At 43.3% G+C, this 19,155-nt stretch overlaps 1 protein-coding gene and 1 long non-coding RNA gene across 2 annotated transcripts in view; one reads left to right on the top strand and one right to left on the bottom strand.

Annotated features, from left to right (window-relative positions):
* Positions 1–19,155, bottom strand: part of LOC141131998 (oxalate decarboxylase OxdD-like) — a gene marked incomplete in the record, with an annotated part of 73,746 nt that overhangs the window by 6,371 nt on the left and 48,220 nt on the right. Inside the window, 3 exon segments of the mRNA XM_073619925.1 lie at positions 2,245–2,391; positions 6,866–6,979; positions 12,309–12,418. Coding sequence (XP_073476026.1) covers positions 2,245–2,391; positions 6,866–6,979; positions 12,309–12,418 — 371 coding nt within the window.
* Positions 1–19,155, top strand: part of LOC141132014 (uncharacterized) — a 219,135-nt gene that overhangs the window by 159,537 nt on the left and 40,443 nt on the right. The gene's annotated exons all lie outside the window — the stretch shown is intronic.

The following is a 19,155-nucleotide window of genomic DNA, read 5'->3' as shown; positions in this document are numbered from 1 at the left end:
GCTGCTTGCCCTATTTTAGTGGCACATGAGCGTCTGCCTCTCCTTGGAGGCCTTCCGGACATGATGGGTATTTACTGTGTACACTGCCTGAACTGTATTATCTACTGTACACCGAATGCACTGTATATATATATATATATATATATATATATATATATATATATAGGCTACGCTGAATGCAGAGTATATTATATATATATATATATACATACACACACACACTAGCCTGACTGTATATTTATATCAAATACACTGCCACTAACCAACTAACCTGCCTGCCTAATCTAGCTCAATCTCTTTATCTCCGTCCACTATAACACACTATACGGGTGCTGTGTAAGCAGCCTTATATAGTGTGGGGTGTGGAGTTAGTCCCCCTGAGCCATTATTGACCAAAGGCACCCTGCCTTTGGCCAATTATGGCTCTCGCTGAGGAGCGTGCTGTGACTGGCCAAAGCATGCAGGTCAGGTGTATGCTTTGGCCAATCATTATACAGCAATGCACTGCGGTCTTAGATATCATTTTTTTCACACAAATAGAGCTTTCTTTTGCTGGTATTTGATCACCATTGGGTTTTTTATTGTTTATTATATAAACAAAATAAGACCGAAAATTTTGGAAAAATATATATATATTTTACTTTCTGCAATAAAACATATCCAATATAAAAAATTTAAAGATAATTTTTTTTTTCTTTCATTTAGGTCAAAATGTATTGTGCTACATGTCTTTGGTAAAAAAATAAAAAAAAATCCCAATAAGTGTAGATTGATCGGTTTGTGTGCAAGTTATAGCATATACAAACGATGGGATATATAATGGAATTTGAAATTTTTTAAAAATTATATACTAGTTATCTCAGCGATCAGCGACTTATAGTAGGACTGCAATAGTGCGGCAGGCAATCTGACACTGGCGCTGGGAGGAACTAACTGCCACTGACATCACCAGTAACACTAATACAGTGATCAGTGCTATTACTATACACTGTCAATGTACTAATGACACTGGCTGGGAAGGGGTTAACATTTAGGGGCAATCAAGGCAGTTAACGGTTTGCCTACAATGTTTACTGTGCGTACTGTATGGTGTTTTTATCTAATACCTTGCAGGGAGATTAAAAAAACGGCACATCATTGCTGTCTGTAGAGGGCTCTGTGTTGTTTACCAACACAAAACTTTCTTCTGTCATTTGCTCAGCTGATCAGCAGGTTCCAGCCATAAATCATTGGCTGGAACTCACTGATCGGTTTGTGCTGCAGCGAATGACAGCGTAGCCAAGGCGGCGAGTGTGTGTGCATGCGCCCCCTACCCAGAAGTGCTAGATCTTGTACATATACAAGGTCCAGCAAAGCAGTGCTTCTCTGCCACACTAACCCTGCAGTAGGAGGTCCTGAAGGGGGTATACAGTGCTGTGATCCGGCAGCAGGACGGAAACTTCCCTTCCCACTCCCGAAACAAAATAAAGTCAGGCTGAACACTGCTCAGCATTTCACAGGAACGTATTTTTATAAAGTAATGCAAGGTTTCCTCTGATTGACTAAAGTGGAGAGGCGGGCAGATGGGTTACTGGGTCTGCACACCTGCTTTGGCCATGATGGGGTATTGATTATTTATTTTATACTATAGAGAACGTATGGCCCCTTTGAGACGGTGCGGACTCCATCAAGCGGATCCCTCTGCTCAGGTGGGAATCTGTCCCCTGATCTCTGCTAAGCAGGCTGATGGCAGGCTTGTGTCTGCTCCGCTATGCAGTGTGGACATGGACACAGCCCACTCTTCTCTATGGGACAGTCGGATGGGAACAGATCGCCTGTCTGTTTCCATCCCACTGTCATCGGATCCAATCCGTTAGGCGGATGGGGAATTGATCTCCATCCATTTTTGGCAGCCCAGACTGGATTGGATAGCGGCAGAGAGCTATTGATGATTCCAATGTGCTCCGCATATGGATGATCCGATGTGGTCCACATGAAAAACTGTCAGACAGACCCGATCGATCCGTCAGTGTGAAAGGGGCCTAAAAGGAGGCACTTGAAGGTACAAAGGCAGGTGGAGACACCCAAAACTCTTAGATGGACAGGAGCAGAGACATGAATTCTCTGCGAGTTCTATGAATTATCATCTGGGTGGTTAAACAGGACCTCTAGACAAATTTGTATGCTAGATAGGGGTCCTTTCTATAAAGGAGAATAATAAGCACAGAGAAAAGGAAAAATTGGGGAACAATTAGAGTATCTCACCTGATTTCCAGTACTGAAGGCCAGAATCATGAAGAGGTTCTCATCACAGATGCTCTTAATATAATGCTGAGTCCCGATCGGAAAGAAAAACACATCTCCTATACCAATGCTGAAGTCTGGAACCGGTTTTTCTCCAATTATCCCAATCTGAGTAAGTAAACCATTATTAGTCCATATTTTTACCCCCCACTCACACACTTCAAACACATTGGTCAATCTCAGTCCTTTCGCCTTCCATATAAACTGATCATGAAAAGTTGGGAACTATCAATATATCCTGACCTGGAGATTATTTCCTACCATAGTGCCACTTTCTCATTGAGGGGAAGATTGTGTAACTGTTTCAAAAACTGAACAGAAACTTTTAAGTATATTAAAATTAGGGCTGTGGAAATTAAAGATTAATTCCTCGATTAATCGTTAATTTTTTTGATCGATCAAAATTTCTTTGATCGGTAGGCCGCCTGCCCTGGGGCCGCTTTGGGTCAAGCTGTGGCTGCAGCGCAGCACTCCGCTCCTTCCTCCTCCTCCTCCACTATATGTCATACACAGTCTGCGGGCATCTCCCCTGGGCGTTTCGGAGCTGAGTGTGAAAACTTTGGCCGCGCTGTGAGAAAAGTCCTGCCCTCCTCCTAGATCAGCTCGTGTGATAGACGCAGTGTTCTGTCTATAGACGCAGTGTTCTGTCTATCACACGAGCTGATCTAGGAGGAGGGCGGGACTTTTCACACAGCGTGGCCAAAGTTTTCACACTCAGCTCCGAGACACACAGCGGGAGATGCCCGCAGACTGTGTAATCCAGGCACAGGCACTGACTACAGTGAGGCTGCGATTATGGGCACGGTGAGACTGCATTATGGGCATGGTGAGACTACATTATGGACACGGTGAGGCTGCCATTATAAGCACGGCGAGGCTGCGATTATGGGCACGGTGAGACAGCATTATGGGCACGGTGAGACAGCATTATGGGCACGGTGAGGCTGCGATTATAGGCACGGCGAGGCTGCAATTATGGGCACGGTGAGACAGCATTATGGGCACGGTGAGGCTGCGATTATGGGCACGGTGAGACTGTATTATGGGAACGGTGAGGCTGCGATTATGGGCAAGGTAAGTCTGAGATTTTGGGCACGGTGAGACAGCATTATGGGCACGGTAAGGCTGCGATTATGGGCACGGTGACGCTGCGATTATGGGCATGGTGACGCTGCGATTATGGGCACGTTAAGGCTGAGATTATGGGCACTGTGAGGCTGAGTTTATGGCGTGTGACGTCCTAGCCATGCCCCGCTATGTCCGGCTTCAACCGTTCCCATAACAACGGTGCTAAATCAGCTAAAATTAGTTGGATCTGTATGTGCGTTATAATTAATCGAAATTAGTCAATTAATCGATTAAAAAAAAATCGATTAATCGAACTCGAAAATTTTAATCAGTAACAGCCCTAATTAAAATGTTATAGTCTTAGCGAAGATCATTAAAAAAATCTTTAACTTTTCATACTTAGAGGTCATTTCCCGTTTACCTCCCAGAGCAATTGTGACATTTTTTCACATACATGTTAACATCAGCATTTTGCTAGAAAATTATTTAGAACCCCCAAACAGCAGGGCTTTTTTTCAGCAGGAACTAGGGGGAACTCAGTTCCACCACCTCTGGCTCAGGTCTTCTGCTCCCTGCTCACCACTGTCACTTGGTAACACTGAAGTCCAGCTTCTGTGTTTACAAGTGATAGCTTATCTCCCAGTAGCTCCCACAGGTCAGATCTCCTGCGCAGATCCCACTGAGTGCCGGACAGGCACAAGGGAGATACAGAACAGGTGCCCAGGGTTCAGTGCAGTCATCGGCAGGAAAGGGTCTGTGGTAGGCTGCACCCTCTGTGGTCTCCATTTTTTCCCTGGTGACCAGTTGTTGATGCTTCTACTACAGTACATGACCTCCTTTGCAAGTGACTGTAGCATAGTATAGTATGCTGGGAGGTACTACAGCCAGATAGGTGCTTCAGCTTAATATTGCAACAAAGGTAGGGAATATAACAGATGGCGGAGCTTTTAAGGAGGGGGGAGAAGATGAGGGCAGTGGAGGGAGGGGTTGTATGCACTATTTGATGCCGTTTGGCAGGTATGTGTGTGTGGCGGGCATGATTGAGTTCCTGCACCTATTCTCTGAGAAAAAAAGTCCTGCCAAACAGTATATATTTTCTGAAAGTAGAGGCCCTGGAAAATAACATGGTGGCTGTTGCAATTTTTGTTGCGCGGTATTTGTGCAGTTTTTTTTTTCTTTTAGAAAAAATAAAACTAAAATGAATTTTAGTGCATGCAAACACAATATAATATATATAAATGGTGACAAACTGTAGTACTTAAAGTCATACTAAAGTCTTGTTTTTTTTTCATTTAAAAATAACAAACGTGGGCCGGAGGGGGTTTTTTTCTCCGTTTTCGGGTCCGGTTGTGCGGCGGGCATCGTGATTGACGTTGGAGCTACTTCGGGGGGACATTTTTTTTTTTCAGATTTTTTTTTTAACCACTTCTGGAACGCCGATATAAGATCACTTTTATCGGTGGTGGGAGAGGGCACCCCCCCCCCTTCCCACCACTCTCTGGTAGCCTCCGCCGCTTACCGGCGCCGTCGGCAGCGGCGGAGGCGATACGGTCCTCTCTGTGGCTGGGCATGGAGACGAGTGAGGGGAAGATGGCCCCCACCCATCTCCATGACATTGCAGGGTGGAAGCGACGTCAAAACGTCACTTCTGCCCATAGCTCTTAAAGGGCCATTTTTTTAAATCATTTTTTTTAAATGACAATTTTTTTTTTCATTGCATTTTAGTGTAAATATGAGATCTGAGGTCTTTTTGACCCCAGATCTCATACAGGCATACCCCACTTTTAAGTACACAATGGGGTTTATTTACTAAAGCTAGAAAGTGCAAAATCAGGCTCACTTCTGCATAGAAACCAATGAGCTTCTAACCCCAGCTTATTCAACTAAGCTTTGGTAATAAAGCCTGGAAGCTCATTGGTTTCTGTGCAGAAGTGAGCCTGATTTTGCACTTTCTAGCTTTAGTAAATAAACCCCATTGTGTACTTAAAAGTGGGGTATGCCTGTATTTAAGAGGTCCTGTCATGCTTTTTTTTCTATAACAAGGGATGTTTACATTCCTTGTAATAGGAATAAAAGTGACACATTTTTTTTTTTTTTTAAAAAACAGTGTAAAAACAAAAAAATAAAAGGTAAGATAAATAAGAAAAAAATTTTTTAAACGCGCCCGTCCCGCCGAGCTCGCGTGCAGAAGTGAACGCATACATGAGTAGCACCCGTATATGAAAACAGTGTCCAAACCACACATGTGATGTATCGCCGTGATCGGTAGAGCGAGAGGAATAATTCTAGCCCTAGACCTCCTCTGTAACTCAAAACATGCAACCTGTAGAATTTTTTAAATGTCGCCTATGGAGATTTTTAAGGGTAAAAGTTTGCCACCATTCCACGAGCGGGTGCAGTTTTGGAGCGTGACATGTTGGGTATCAGTTTACTCGGCGTAACATTATCTTTCACAATATAAAAAAAAAATTGAGCTAACTTTACTGTTGTCTTATTTTTTTTATTCATTTATTAAACAAAATGTATAATGTTTGGGGGTTCTAAGTAAATTTCTAGCAAAAAACTGTTTTTAACTTGTAAACAACACATCTAAAAAAGAGGCTTAAGTGGTTAAGGAATTGTCAAAAACTGTGTGTGTGTTTTTATTTCTTTTTGGTGAATAAGTAGAGGTACAATGTACCCAATATTCTTTCACATGGGGGGGGGGGCAGGATATGGGGGCCCCCTTGTCAAAGGAGGCTTTCAGATTCCGATAAGCTCCCCCACCCGCAGACCCCCACAACCACCACCCAGGGTTGTGGGGAAGAGGCCCTTATCCCCATCAACATGGGGACAAGGTGCTTTGGGGTGGGGGGGCATGTGGCCCCCAAAGCACCCCCCCATGTTGAGGGGGGCATGTGGCCTGTTATGGTTCAGGAGCGGGGGGCGCTCGCTCATCCCCTCCCTTTTCTGAGATGCCAGGCTGAATGCTTGGATAAGGATCTGGTATGGATTTTGGGGAGGACTCCACGCCGTTTTTTGTTTTTTTATTTTGGTGTGGGGTTCCCCTTAAAATCCGTATCAGACCCAAAAGGCCTGGTATGCATTTTTATTTTTTTATTTACATTCAGCTGTCAGCAGGGAACCTGTTGTTAAGGGCTTCCCAGCCCACGCCTTAGCAACCAGCTCAGTGCGATAAATTACTGCATGGAAATATGCAGTAATTACCGCATTATCCAAACGTTACAGTACCACAGTAGTTAATTACCGCACAATTCTTTTGAAAATTTACAAACTTGTTTCCGCTTGCGTTAATATACCGTATTTTTTTCTGCGTTTTTTAACTCAGTAAATTAACCCCATAATAATCAGATTAATCTGTGTCAGTGAATGCCAAGTCTGACAGCTACCAGAGGATACTGTGCTAGGCTGGTCAACTGGTAAAAGTAATGATGTTTATCCTCAGCCAGGAGCACCATGCTGAGGAATGTTAATATACAGATTTCAGGCAGAATATGAATCAGGAAACACTTACCTGACCGCAGCCGCTGATAACATATCCCATTTCATGGGCATTGAAGTGGAAATGTGGTTGTCTTAGTCCATTGGTGGTAATGTTCAATGTCGCCAGAGTGAGGGTGTCAGAGTGCTGAGAGCAAAGAAAAGAACTGTTAGTTACAGTGATACCCACTGTGGTCAGTAGTGATTAGGAATATTCCATTGGATTGACCCCATACACAAGAGCACCAAACAAACATACAGCAAGTAAATGGCACTTAAAGTGGGACTTAAAGTGAGCCTGTCATGTCCATCAAAGTGTATGAAATAACATGGCTGTAAAAACGAAGCACCTTGTGGTGTCTACATCTGTCTCCACCTCAGGTCAATGGTGCACGAAGAGGACTCTGGATCCAAATATAGGCTCTGGGTCCATGGATGAAAATAAGCCCTGTGTCTCTTCTCTTTTAAAATGCAGTCATCTTGAGCACTTAAAATATAGGGGTTAATTTACTAAAACAGTCAATAGGCTGTTGACTTGGCAAGGGAAGTTTCTCTTAGCTTAGTGAATGAGGTGAAGCTCTATTGACTTCCACCATCCAATCATGTTCAAGCAAAAATAAGTTGTTGTTTTTTTCCTGCACGTGATTCGGCATTCTTTGCAAAGTGAATTTTGCCCGCATTTACTAAGCTAATGGAATAATTACATGCAAAGTGAACAGACTAATTGCCTTTAGTAAATCAAACCATAGTGTTGGTGTAAGCATCCCCCTGCCAGCACCAGCGCTCTCCTGGTGCTCCTTCTGCTGCCTCAGCTGCCAAAGATATCCAAGTAACAGTGCTTGGTTCTAGCAATCAATCACTAGGCCTGACCACTCCGCCCCCAATTTTTGTCCAATACCAGCCAAGATTGGGGATTCTGATAGTGGCTGCAACAGAGTTAGGCCCCTTTCATACAATAAGCCCGCACAGATCCGAATGTCCGTTTTTCAGGCGGATCCGAACAGGCCACCCATTGACTCCTATGGGAAGGTGGATGTCAGGGGAGATGTGTCTGCTGACACCCGTCTGCCATCCGATACGCTAAAAACAGCCATCTGGCGGATTGGATGAGATCTGATGAAAACGAAACATGCTGTCTGTTTTCGCCTGATCTCCCCATAGAAATCAGCAGGGCTCTGACAGGTCCTGCCCCGCTCAGTGAGCAGAGACAGACCTGTCATCCATCTGCTCAGCAGAGATCAACGGAGCGATCTCCCGCTGAGCTGGCGGACTCCTGCTGAGTGGATCCGCCCCGTGTGAAAGAGGTCTAAGAAATGGAGGGAGTGTGCTGGGAATGGGCAGTATCCATCAGTGTTCATTTCCTTGATGAAAATATTTTGGTCATAGTTTTTATCAGCTGCATGTTTTCAGTGGCGAAAACTAAAGGAAATTAAAAATAGTATTAAGTCAATTGATGAAAACTATGATGAAAAAGTTTAATTTAGTCGACTAAAATCTAATGGGTGTAGTTAAATTGTAATGCTTTATTTAAGCATTTCTCTAGAATTGCCAAACTCCTTATATACTCCTGGAGTAAAATATCGAATAACCCCAAGGGGCCTCGAGGTCACTTATAAATATTTCTATTATAGAAGCGAATTATAAAGTGCTTCTGAGATGATACATGGTTCCAGTCAGGCTGGCAACCTATGTACCGGCAGCATCTCCTTTGTGTTTCCGTGGATGCAGACAGGAGGTACAATGTACCATGTGTGGTGGCAATGCCCTAAGGTAAGACGTTATCGGATTAGGGTGTGTAGCGCTTACCCCCGAAGGAGCGGCTGATTATAGCTATATCCATAATTCACGTTTACCTTCCAACCCTCGCAGCCCATAGATTCATAACTCACAGTCTTTAATGCTTTTCTCTTGCTTTATTCATCAACATAAACTGGGATGGGAGAAGGACTTCCTTTGAGATGCTCTTTGTTACATTATCATCTTTCAATGGCTCTTAGAGAAAAACTATAATCAATTGCGGATAGTTAGGAAATCACTTTGTGTGATTTCTTCAATCAGGGAAGATGGAAGTAGATTTGATAGAGAATAATCGATAAAGAGTCACTCTGAATAACTTCATTATCTGCATGACTTTTAAAGAACAGTCCGTATCTCTATATGTGTGCTTGCAGCTTTACCGCTACCTTTTTACCACTACTTCCCATCTACATGGTACTTCCAAGTTGAGCTAAAGAAAAGTCACTCTAAATAACTCTTCCCCGCTTGACTGATTGGAATCCCGGGGCATTGCGGAACCCAAAGTCATAGGCCATCACAGCCCATCTCACTTGACTTGCGTACCAACAACCCTTAGCCTCTGGTAGTACCCTTCCCTTGGGCTTTCACTCATGTGATCAATAGTCCACGTGCCACTCATAAACGATCGATCGCCCAGTTTCCTTCCGCTTTGTTGCTACTTCTTCCGCAATGATTCTTAGTTTCCTTTATCCTTTATGGCCCGCTTCCCTCCCTGCAGGGGTGGCCATCGACACTAGCGACTACATGCTGTGAGATGTCGTCTCTTGCTCCAAGAGGACCGGTTCTCCACCCGTACTGCAGGGGTGAAGCGCCGTCGGTTCCCCGGAGGGGAAAACCTCCACCTCCCCCTCCAGGAACCTGGCTGGTTTCTCACGCTCCTCAGAGCAGGACCTCAACTCGAACTCTCTCCCGGAACCACGTAACTCCCCTTTTATATGAGAGTCCCGGGTGTTACCAAGCAAATTAATGATTGGCCAAGATTAGCATACAAACTACCTGTCACTCAAATGGAAATTAACAACAGACAGACCTGCTGTAATAGCATGAGCCTGTCTAAATTTACCTGAAATAGAAACTACAAGGAAGGGTCACCTACCTAAAAGTAGGTGCCCGCTACAGGTGTATAATTTCATTTACACTCTCACCCAAGTAAACCTTGTCAAATCCCCGAGACAGGAGCTGCTGGGCTGTAAGGTGGAGACAGCATCGAAATCCCAGAGATGTCTCATAGCATTTATATTTATTTCTGAAAAAATTATTATTGCAAAATCTTGGAAATCGGCTGTCTTGCAATTCGAAACAGCTCAAGCACAAACTTTCCTGGATTATGATTAATGAGACAGCGATCTCGAATGATAAAATGCAGATGTTCGAGAAAGTCTGGGACCCATGGGTCAAGTATCTGACTGGAGATCCTCGATCTATACCTGATTAGAGCAGCTTCAGGGTGGTGGGATTCAAAGCGTGAGGTCATTCCCTACTTTTCCCTTCAACCTTTCTTTTCGCTCTTTCTCCTTTTTTTCAGTCTTTGCTGTAGTCTTACGAGGCTCTTCTGGCCTATTCCCTATAAACCCTGAACAGTGATTATTCCCTTAATGTGAAATCCGGTTTCAGGGATGCGGTTTCCTCTTTATGAAGGTGTTGACCCCTTTCTCTGATGTATACAGTAGATATTAAGCACATCTACAATCTACTAAGAGTTATGAGCTGACTTTTAATTTGAAATTGCAATATGTAGAAGCTCTATCTTTAACTGTATATGGAGACAGATGCATTTTGTCACATTTGGAGTACTAAACAAGTTTTGGGGCTACCCCATAAAGACACTGATAGTACAATCTATTTATACTTGGAAGAACGCACACTTTAGGTGTATTTTCATGCTTAGAAAATGTTTGGATATCCACCTGTTTAGTATATATTTTATACTGTATGTGTTCTTTGTAAACATTTTTGTATTCTCTCTTGTGAAAAACTTTAATAAAAACATTGAAACCGAAAAAAAAAAAATAATAATAACATGTTATGTATAGTATTAAGGTTTGAAAACTATAGTTTCACTACAGACACAGATTTAGCCATTGTGATATATACAGTAACGTCTTTATAACTAAAACCAAGTTTCATAAACAAACAAAAATATTGAGTGCAACTTTAAAGTGATTGTAAAGGTTCGGTTTTATTTTTTTTTTCTTTTCAAAATAACAAACATGTCATACTTACCTCCTCTGTGCAAAGGTTTTGCACAGAGCAGGCCCTGATCCTCCTTTTTTGGGGTCCCTCGGAAGCGCTCCTGGCTCCTCTTCTTCTTGAGTGCCCCCACAGAGAGCCAAGGGAGCACCCGTGCGGGCACAATCCCGAGTCCTGCTGCTGCATCCATTGACACAGCAGGACTCGCCCCCCCCCCCCCCCCGTGTCACTGCATTTGATTGACAGCAGTGGGTGCCAATGGCTGCTGCTGTCAATCTATCCAATGAGGACCCTGAGACAGCAGCTGGAGCTGCTGGGCTTGTGCTCATCTCTGGAACAATTGGGTTCAGATAAGAAAAAGGGAGGCTCTGGGGGCGCAGCTGCAGCACAGAAGGTTTTTTACCTTAATGCATAGAATGCATTAAGGTGAAAAGCCCTAAGACTTTACAGCTCCTTTAACCTCCCTGGCGGTTTTCCCGAGTGTGGCTCGGGGTTAAATTTCAGTACCATTAGCGGTAACCCCGAGCCACACTTGGGATTGCATTGCAGGATCCTGGTGCGGTGTACTAACCTTGTCCCCAGGATCCTGCGATGTCCCCCTGCTGTGTCTGCGGGCTCTGTCCTCTGCCCGATGCCTCTGTATGCCAGGCTCCGTTCCCTGCGAGCGTCGCGACGCACTGGGGGGGGGAGCCTGGTGGCAAATTCAAAATACATATCACATGCAGTACACTGTAATCTTACAGATTACATTACTGTATGAAATCATTTGACATCCATTTTGTCCCTAGTGGTTTGTCCAATGCCCTGCATGCAGTTTTATATTATATATACTGTTCTTTCTGCCTGGAAACTGGAGATTGTCCATAGCAACCAAAAAGTGTCCCTTTACGTCAAAAGTGGTTTCAGATCAGCTAGAAAACAGCGATAATAAATTAGAACACTTGCAGAATTGAGCGATAGTGAATCGTGGGGAAATTCATTTTATTATTATTATATTATTATTTATAATTATTTATAGTTATTTATTATATTATAATTTATGATTTTGTGTTTCAAACTTTATCATACCCGGGATGTCTACTAGACTCTTGTTTGGACAGATTTAAGTGTGTTATTACTAAGAATTACAGGCCTACAATATAAAACGCCAAATTTATATGCAAAACAATTGTACCGTTTTGAGACGCAAAAATCTGACACAATCATTCCGCCAGCGAGGCTACGATATAAAAAAAAAAAATTAAATATAAATTCTATCGGCTGTAATGCCAGGCTACAAGTGGGGATGGGGAAGTAAATGGAAGTGAGGGCGTGCACAGGGCAGGGTGCATCATATTTTGCCCGCCTTACTACTCTCCTTGGGGCACCCAAATGCCGCTAAAGTGTTCTAGTTTGGCTTGAAGAAGAGGTGGCAACCTCAAGTACACCTCTTATGAAAAAGGCCTTATACAACAGGCTCCCTTTGAGTTGAACAAAGTAGACCATCTTACCGTATTGACAGATTCGCTGTAGATTTTCTCAGTAGCGTTTAAACCAGTTCCATTCCTGCGGTAACGAGCCCACTGAATAATTCCTCCAGGGAACTTGTATTGCTTGGATCCTGAGAATACATCATTCATTACATGAAGATATTTTCACTTTGCATTAAGTGTGACATCTGCTGACCAAAAGCAGTACTGCAGGTAATTAAAGTATAACTGAAGGCAAAACTTTTTTCTTATTTTTTTTTAGTTTTGGATTAGAGAAGAATTAGAACACCTGTCAGCTTTTTATTGCAGTCTGTTCCCCATGTTCTGGAGATTTACCCTCTCTATTTGTCCTAGTTATCATCGAAGATCCCAAATTTTGGGTTGTGCCCAAAAAAGTAGTAAAGGGAAATCTTCCATTGAAAAATGTGGAATAATACAAAGAGATTTTAAAAGACATCCATAAGGCCTCTGTGGAATATTTTAAGTTTAACTCAGGATCAGTATCGTCTCCTGTTACATTGTGGGAAGCATATAAGGCAGTGCTACGGGGCCACATTATTCGCCTAGCGTCCAAACGCAAAAGGGAGAGGGCACAGGCACGTCATGAATTGGAGTCAAAATTGGAGGCATTGGTAATGACCTTCAAACAACTCCCCATCCCCGCTAATCGCAAGCTTTTAGATAAGGCCCGTACAGAGCTTGATTTATGTTTGACAGACGAGGCGGAACGTACTTTACGTTGGGCCCGACAAAAATGGTATGTCAAAGCCAACAAACCAAATGCAATGTTGGCTAATAGACTGCAAACCTTTGCCCCTAAGTTTGCTCCCATTACACTACGTACCGGTCACAATACTCTTACCGGCAACCCCCAGCGAGTTCTGGAAGAATTTCGGTATCGCCTTACTAAATTGTATTCTGAACCCTATCATTCTTCCTCTCAGGGCCTTGACGCCTTTTTGGCAAACCTATCTCTACCTTCCCTGTCGGAATCCCACACATCTCTGATGGATCGAGACATACAAGTCTCGGAAGTCCTGCAGTGCATTAAGGAATTGAAGGTAGGTAAAAGACCCGGCCCAGATGGCTTTATGGCAATTTATTACCGGAAAATAGCAGATGTTAGTCATCTAACAGATATGTATAATTCAGTTAAGGATGGTCGCTTATTTACACCCAATTTGCTGACTGCCAACGTTGTTATGATCCCTAAACCTGACAGAGATCATTCATCGTGGGCTAACTTCAGGCCAATCTCACTAATTAACACCGACATGAAAATTTTAACCAAAATCCTGGCCAACCGCCTCAATTCCTTCTTTCCACGTTTAATAAGAAAAGATCAAGTGGGCTTTGTCCCAAGAAGACAGGCAGGGGACGCTATAAGACGCCTCCTCCAAATACAGCATATTGTTCATAACAGGTCCCTAGAAACAATGTTTTTGTCATTAGATATCAACAAAGCTTTTGATACATTGTCGTGGTCCTACTTGACACAGGTACTTAAAGGTTATGGATTCGGTGCCTCCTTTATGCGGTGGGTTTCTGCTATTTATGACTCCCCTCAAGCCAAAGTGAAATATTATGGGTTTGAGTCTACTATCTTCCCCATTAAATGGGGTACCTGCCAAGGCTGCCCCATTTCTCCATTTTTATTTATTCTGGCACTGGAACCCTTGGCGGAGGCTATCCGATCCCATCCGGATATAGCAGGGTTAGAGGTGGCGGGCAATTTGCATAAGTTATCATTATTTGCGGATGATATCCTGCTGACCATCACAAAACCAATAATCTCTCTCCCGAATTTGCTCTCGCTTTTAGATACTTTTGCCACCTTCTCTGGCCTATGCGTCAACCCCACCAAATCTAGAGCAATGTCAATCAACCTCTCCTCCTCAGAGTTGGGGGCTCTTCAATCCACATTTCCCTTCCAATGGTTGGAAGCATTACCCTACCTAGGGATTCGGCTCACTCCAAAATACTCTGGCCTATACCAAGCCAATTACCCTTTATTGTTTCGTAAACTGACGGCTATGCTCTATTATTGGTCCACCCGTCCATTGTCTTGGTTCGGAAGGATTGCAACCATCCGTATGACATATCTCCCAAAGTTGCTATATTATTTTCGGGTCTTACTGGTCCAGGTCCCTTCATATGTTCTTCGCATACATCAACGCCAAATTATGCAATTTATTTGGGGTTCCATAAAACCCAGGATTAAAAGGCAGGTGCTGTATGCTCATAGGATCAATGGCGGCCTCTCGGTACCCAATCTTCATGCTTATTATACGGCAGCGGCCATTGCCCCATTATCTCATCTTCATGAGAAACAGCAAATGCCACTTTGGGCCACTATTGATATGGTGGACTCGCATCCGATATCACTAGCCTCCCTCCCTTGGCTCCCTCAAACCGCCCAAACACTATTGGTCCATGCTTGGCCCACTCTCTTCGCTTATGGGATTCAGTTAAATATTCGCCGGGCTTAATCTCTCCTCACCTCCCTCTTTGGCGTCTTCTTCAATGTCCACTATTTCCTCCTGGACGTGATAATCCATTGCAATTTACGTGGTGGACTGAAAACGGCTTTATTGATGTCCACTCTATGTTCACCCCTACTAAGATCATCCCGTTTGCAGCTTTACGTTCCTCCTATAATATCCCCCTTAGAGAGTACTACAGCTATATACAAATCTGTCACTTCCTCCAAACCCTCACAAAATCTCAACCAACTCCCTATACGTTAACTCCCTTCGAAAGCCTTTGTAGATCACGACCCCAGTCCTCGGGTTTGATTTCTTTAATATATACAGCCATAATAAGCTATAATAAGCTCCAAAAGACCACCCCTGAGGCCATACCACCTTCAGTGGGAGGCAGAACTGGGGAGGAGAGTGGACCCAGAGGATTGGCAGGTTATGACTATCACACTGTCCAAATGTTCCAAAAATGTACTTTTTTTGGAAAATGCCTATAAGGTACTGTATAGATGGTATTACACCCCAGCCAGATTAGCTAGTTTCATCCCAACATATTCCCCTTTGTGGTTTCGTGGGTGTTCTCTGGAGGGCACGATGGCACATATCTGGTGGCAGTGCCCCAGGGTTTGTAGATTATGGGTCAGAGTCTATGCATTGCTTCGCAACCTCTTCCATACTAATATAAAAAGAGATCCTTTTGAAGCAATCTTGGGGAAACCGATCATAGAATTATTAAGACCAGAACGTCATTTGGCATCCCATATTTTTACTGCAACTAAATTAACCATAGCAAAGGCCTGGAAAACCCCGACTCTCAGCTTCGAGGCAGTTAAAAAACGCATAAACTATATCATGGTTAATGAAAAGCTGACGGCCGTGGCATCAGACACGCATGGTAAATTTCTCCGGATCTGGCAACCGTGGGTAGTGTATTCCCACCCCTCCCGGTTTGATTCCACACTACTCTCTCTCTAGTCTCCTTCCTCTCCACCCCGTGGACTTCCCCTTCTCTTCATTTTCCTTTCCCTGTTATTTTCCCCTTTGCTATATCCTATACCCTTATCTCACCCCCTTTCGGGTTCTTTCCCTTATTATTCCTTCTTATTACCTTCTCCTTTTTAAGTCTTTATTGCCCACAGGATATGTCCTGTCGGGCCCAGACACATATTGTGAATCATCATACGAGTATTTGTTACTTTTCTTTATTTCCGCATTAATGAGTCATATCTTACATTTATTCTTTTGTTCTGTGTTAGTACCATAAATATTACACTAAGTTCTACAATTATATTTGCAGAGTAGCGGAACCCAGTGTCACATCATGATTACTAGTGTATGTTGAGTTTATATGAACCCAAATGTAATTTGGTGATCTGTTACAGATTCTAGTATTCTAGATCATTATAACTGTCAGTTTATAATTTGCCGGAACATGTACACATAATGTGTCTTTCATTGTCTATTTCCGACAGCAGGTTTTCTATTTTTCCGCTGGAAAAAGTTCCTATTGGAAATTCCGATCGTCTGTAGCAATTCCGACGCGCAAAATTCTTACGCATGCTCGGAAAAAATTCGACGAATGCTTGGAAGTATTGAACTTCATTTTCTCGGCTCGTCGCAGTGTTGTACGTCACCGCGTTCTTGACGGCCGAAAGTTCAGAGAACTTTTGTGTGACCGTGTGTATGCAAGCCAAGCTTGAGCGGAATTCCGTCGGAAAAACCATCCAAGGTTTTTTTCTACGGAAATTCCAATCATGCGACTCAAGTTGCTCTGACTTAGAAAAAGGTTCCTGTACTACCTTGGGCCGTCTTCGGAGTGGCTTGCATTGACTTCTATTGCAGAAATCGTTTCCAAGCCAGGCTGAAGTCGCGCTGTAGGGGGCAGCTTCAGAAAAATATTTTTAAAAAATAATGAAAATAATAAAAATAAAATGAAAAAATAAAGTTAAAAAAATAAAATAAATGAAAAAATAAAATAAACTTTAAAAAAATATATTTATTTTTTATTTTAATTATTTTATTTTTTTTTATAATTCACAGCCTTAGCAGTTTAATTATCCCACACTTTTCAATTATAAACTAGCATTCTCCAACATTCTTTCACACGCATTCTCACTCTACACACAAGTTGATCCTCTGCACATTTAAATGATGGCCAATGATGCATAAATACTCCCTCATGCCTGGGATCTTGATCCCCATGACTAAGCTCTGAGGGGTGGGGTGAAACGCGTTGGGGGTATGGCCTGTTCGGAGTCCAGGCTGAGGTTGCTATTCATACACCCAGCATAGGGACAGCATGGATGTGCGGCTCCAGGGAGTCCTTTCTTCATTGCCAGTGATTATAGGAGCTGGGAGGAGCTCCCTCCCTTGTCGGCACTCCCTGTGGTGGATGTTTGGGATTCACACCCTGTTTCAGTGAGCTTAAAGCGGGGTTCCACCCAAATTTTGAACAATATCTGTATGTATTCTCTTCCTTGCCTAGATGCTGACATGCCGTTTAAAAAATTTAAATCGCCGTAATTACCTTTTATTTTTCTATTCTTCTTTGCACTTCCTGGTTCTCCTCCCGTGGGAGTAGGCGTGTCTCTAGCCTCTCCCAGACTCCTGGGAGCTAGTCTCAGGCTTCCCAGGATGCCACTGAGCATGTGCGGGAACGAGCGGTGAATACTGGGAGCACAGCATTCACCACATCCAGGAAATAAATGCTTGTGGGCTTCAAATGCCCACAATGAAGATGGAAACCGCCTGCAGTGAATAATATAAGTTATTCTTTCCGATGAAATCTGACACAGGCGGACATATTACACACAATATGTGAGTATGTAATGCTGAGAAGAAAAGTTTGTGAATGAACTCAAAAAAAAAAAAAACGATAGATAGGTGGACCCCCGCTTTAAGCGGCACACAAAGCAGTCAAGGGTCGCAATGGATTATATTGCATAGTCACAGCGGTGCGGCTTGGCCATATGCATGTGACATACCTGGGGGACCAGGGTGGAAGCGTAGAATCGCTGCAGTAGTTGTCGGTGCTACAGTGATCACCATTGTCTTCAGGGTCCTGTGCTGAGTGGTTGCCCTTCTGCATAGTGACCACAGGGGGTCGCTCACTTGGCACGGGAGCCGTTTATAGAATGCCTAGCATATTTCTGAATGAAAAGCATTCTCTGACTGGACAAGGTGGGGCGCTGAAGATTTTCATTAAAAGTAAAAAATGCAAGGCGTTCTGTGAATGGCATCCTGTGGTTACAAAGCAGCAGGGCAGTTGCCTGGCATGGACCACGGAAGACTGCGATGATCACTGTAGTGCCGGTTAACTGCTAGAGTGATTTTGCGCACAGTGATCCCACAGGTATGGCAGAGCCATTCCTATGCTGGTCCAAGCTGTTAACAATATAACTAAGTAAAAAACCATACCTGGAGTTCAGCTTTAACTCTCGTGTACTGGATAATAAAATAACTGCGTAGTCCACTCTAAGAAGAAATGCACCAAAGTATTTCCTCATCTTTGCCCTTGGATTATAGTAAAATAATTCTCACGTAGAAAAACATCACAGCTAACATAGAAGTGTGTCAGCATTTTTCTCTACAAGTGCAATGAAAAGTGAGACTTCTCTGACATCTGCTCTTTCTCAAGTTCAACTAAAGAAAACTCCTATTCATAGTTTCCAGGTACTGTAATGCATAGCTCAGCTCAGCAAGGAAAATATTACAACATGTTGCGTTGACCTTTTTCAGGACTCTGAGCCAGCCCAGGACGTGGAAATACAGATTGTGTGCAGCCCAGTTATCCTACAGTATGAGTTCTCAGCTGGGCTCATAATGCTGTGTTTGGACCTTCTGGGATCCAAAATTACTGATCGCTAGATAGCTTAGCAATGCAGACAGTAGGTCAGAGATCCAAGCTAGGAATAATCGTGTAGAGCAGCCTTTCTCAACTTTTTTTACCCCAAAGGAATCCTTGCAATAATTTTCAGGTTTTAGGGAACCCCTGCTAAAATTTGTTCATTGGTGGTCTTTGGGAAAATACACCTTCTGTTGGTGGTAGTCAATGGAAAGAATGTTCCCTAATGCCGAGTACACACGATCGGACTTTCCGATGGGAAATGTTGGAAGTGAGCTTGTTGGCGGTAAGTCCGACCGTGTGTATGCTCCATCGGACATTTGACTTTCCGACAACAAATGTTGGCTAGCAGGTTCTCAAATTTTCCGCCAACAAATGTTTGTTGTCGGACTTTCCGATCATGTGTATACATGTTCATCGCACAAAAGTCCACGCATGCTCGGAATCAAGTATGAGCCAGAAGTGCTTGGTCTTGTAAAACTAGCATTCGTAATGGAGATATCACACACGTCTTGTACGTCACTACGTTCATAATTGTAGGCCA

Source organism: Aquarana catesbeiana, linkage group LG01, assembly GCF_042186555.1.
Source record: "Aquarana catesbeiana isolate 2022-GZ linkage group LG01, ASM4218655v1, whole genome shotgun sequence".
Taxonomy (NCBI): Eukaryota; Metazoa; Chordata; class Amphibia; order Anura; family Ranidae; genus Aquarana; species Aquarana catesbeiana.
The sequence above is the reverse complement of the archived record's forward strand: the minus strand, read 5'-3'. Positions and strand labels throughout refer to the sequence as shown.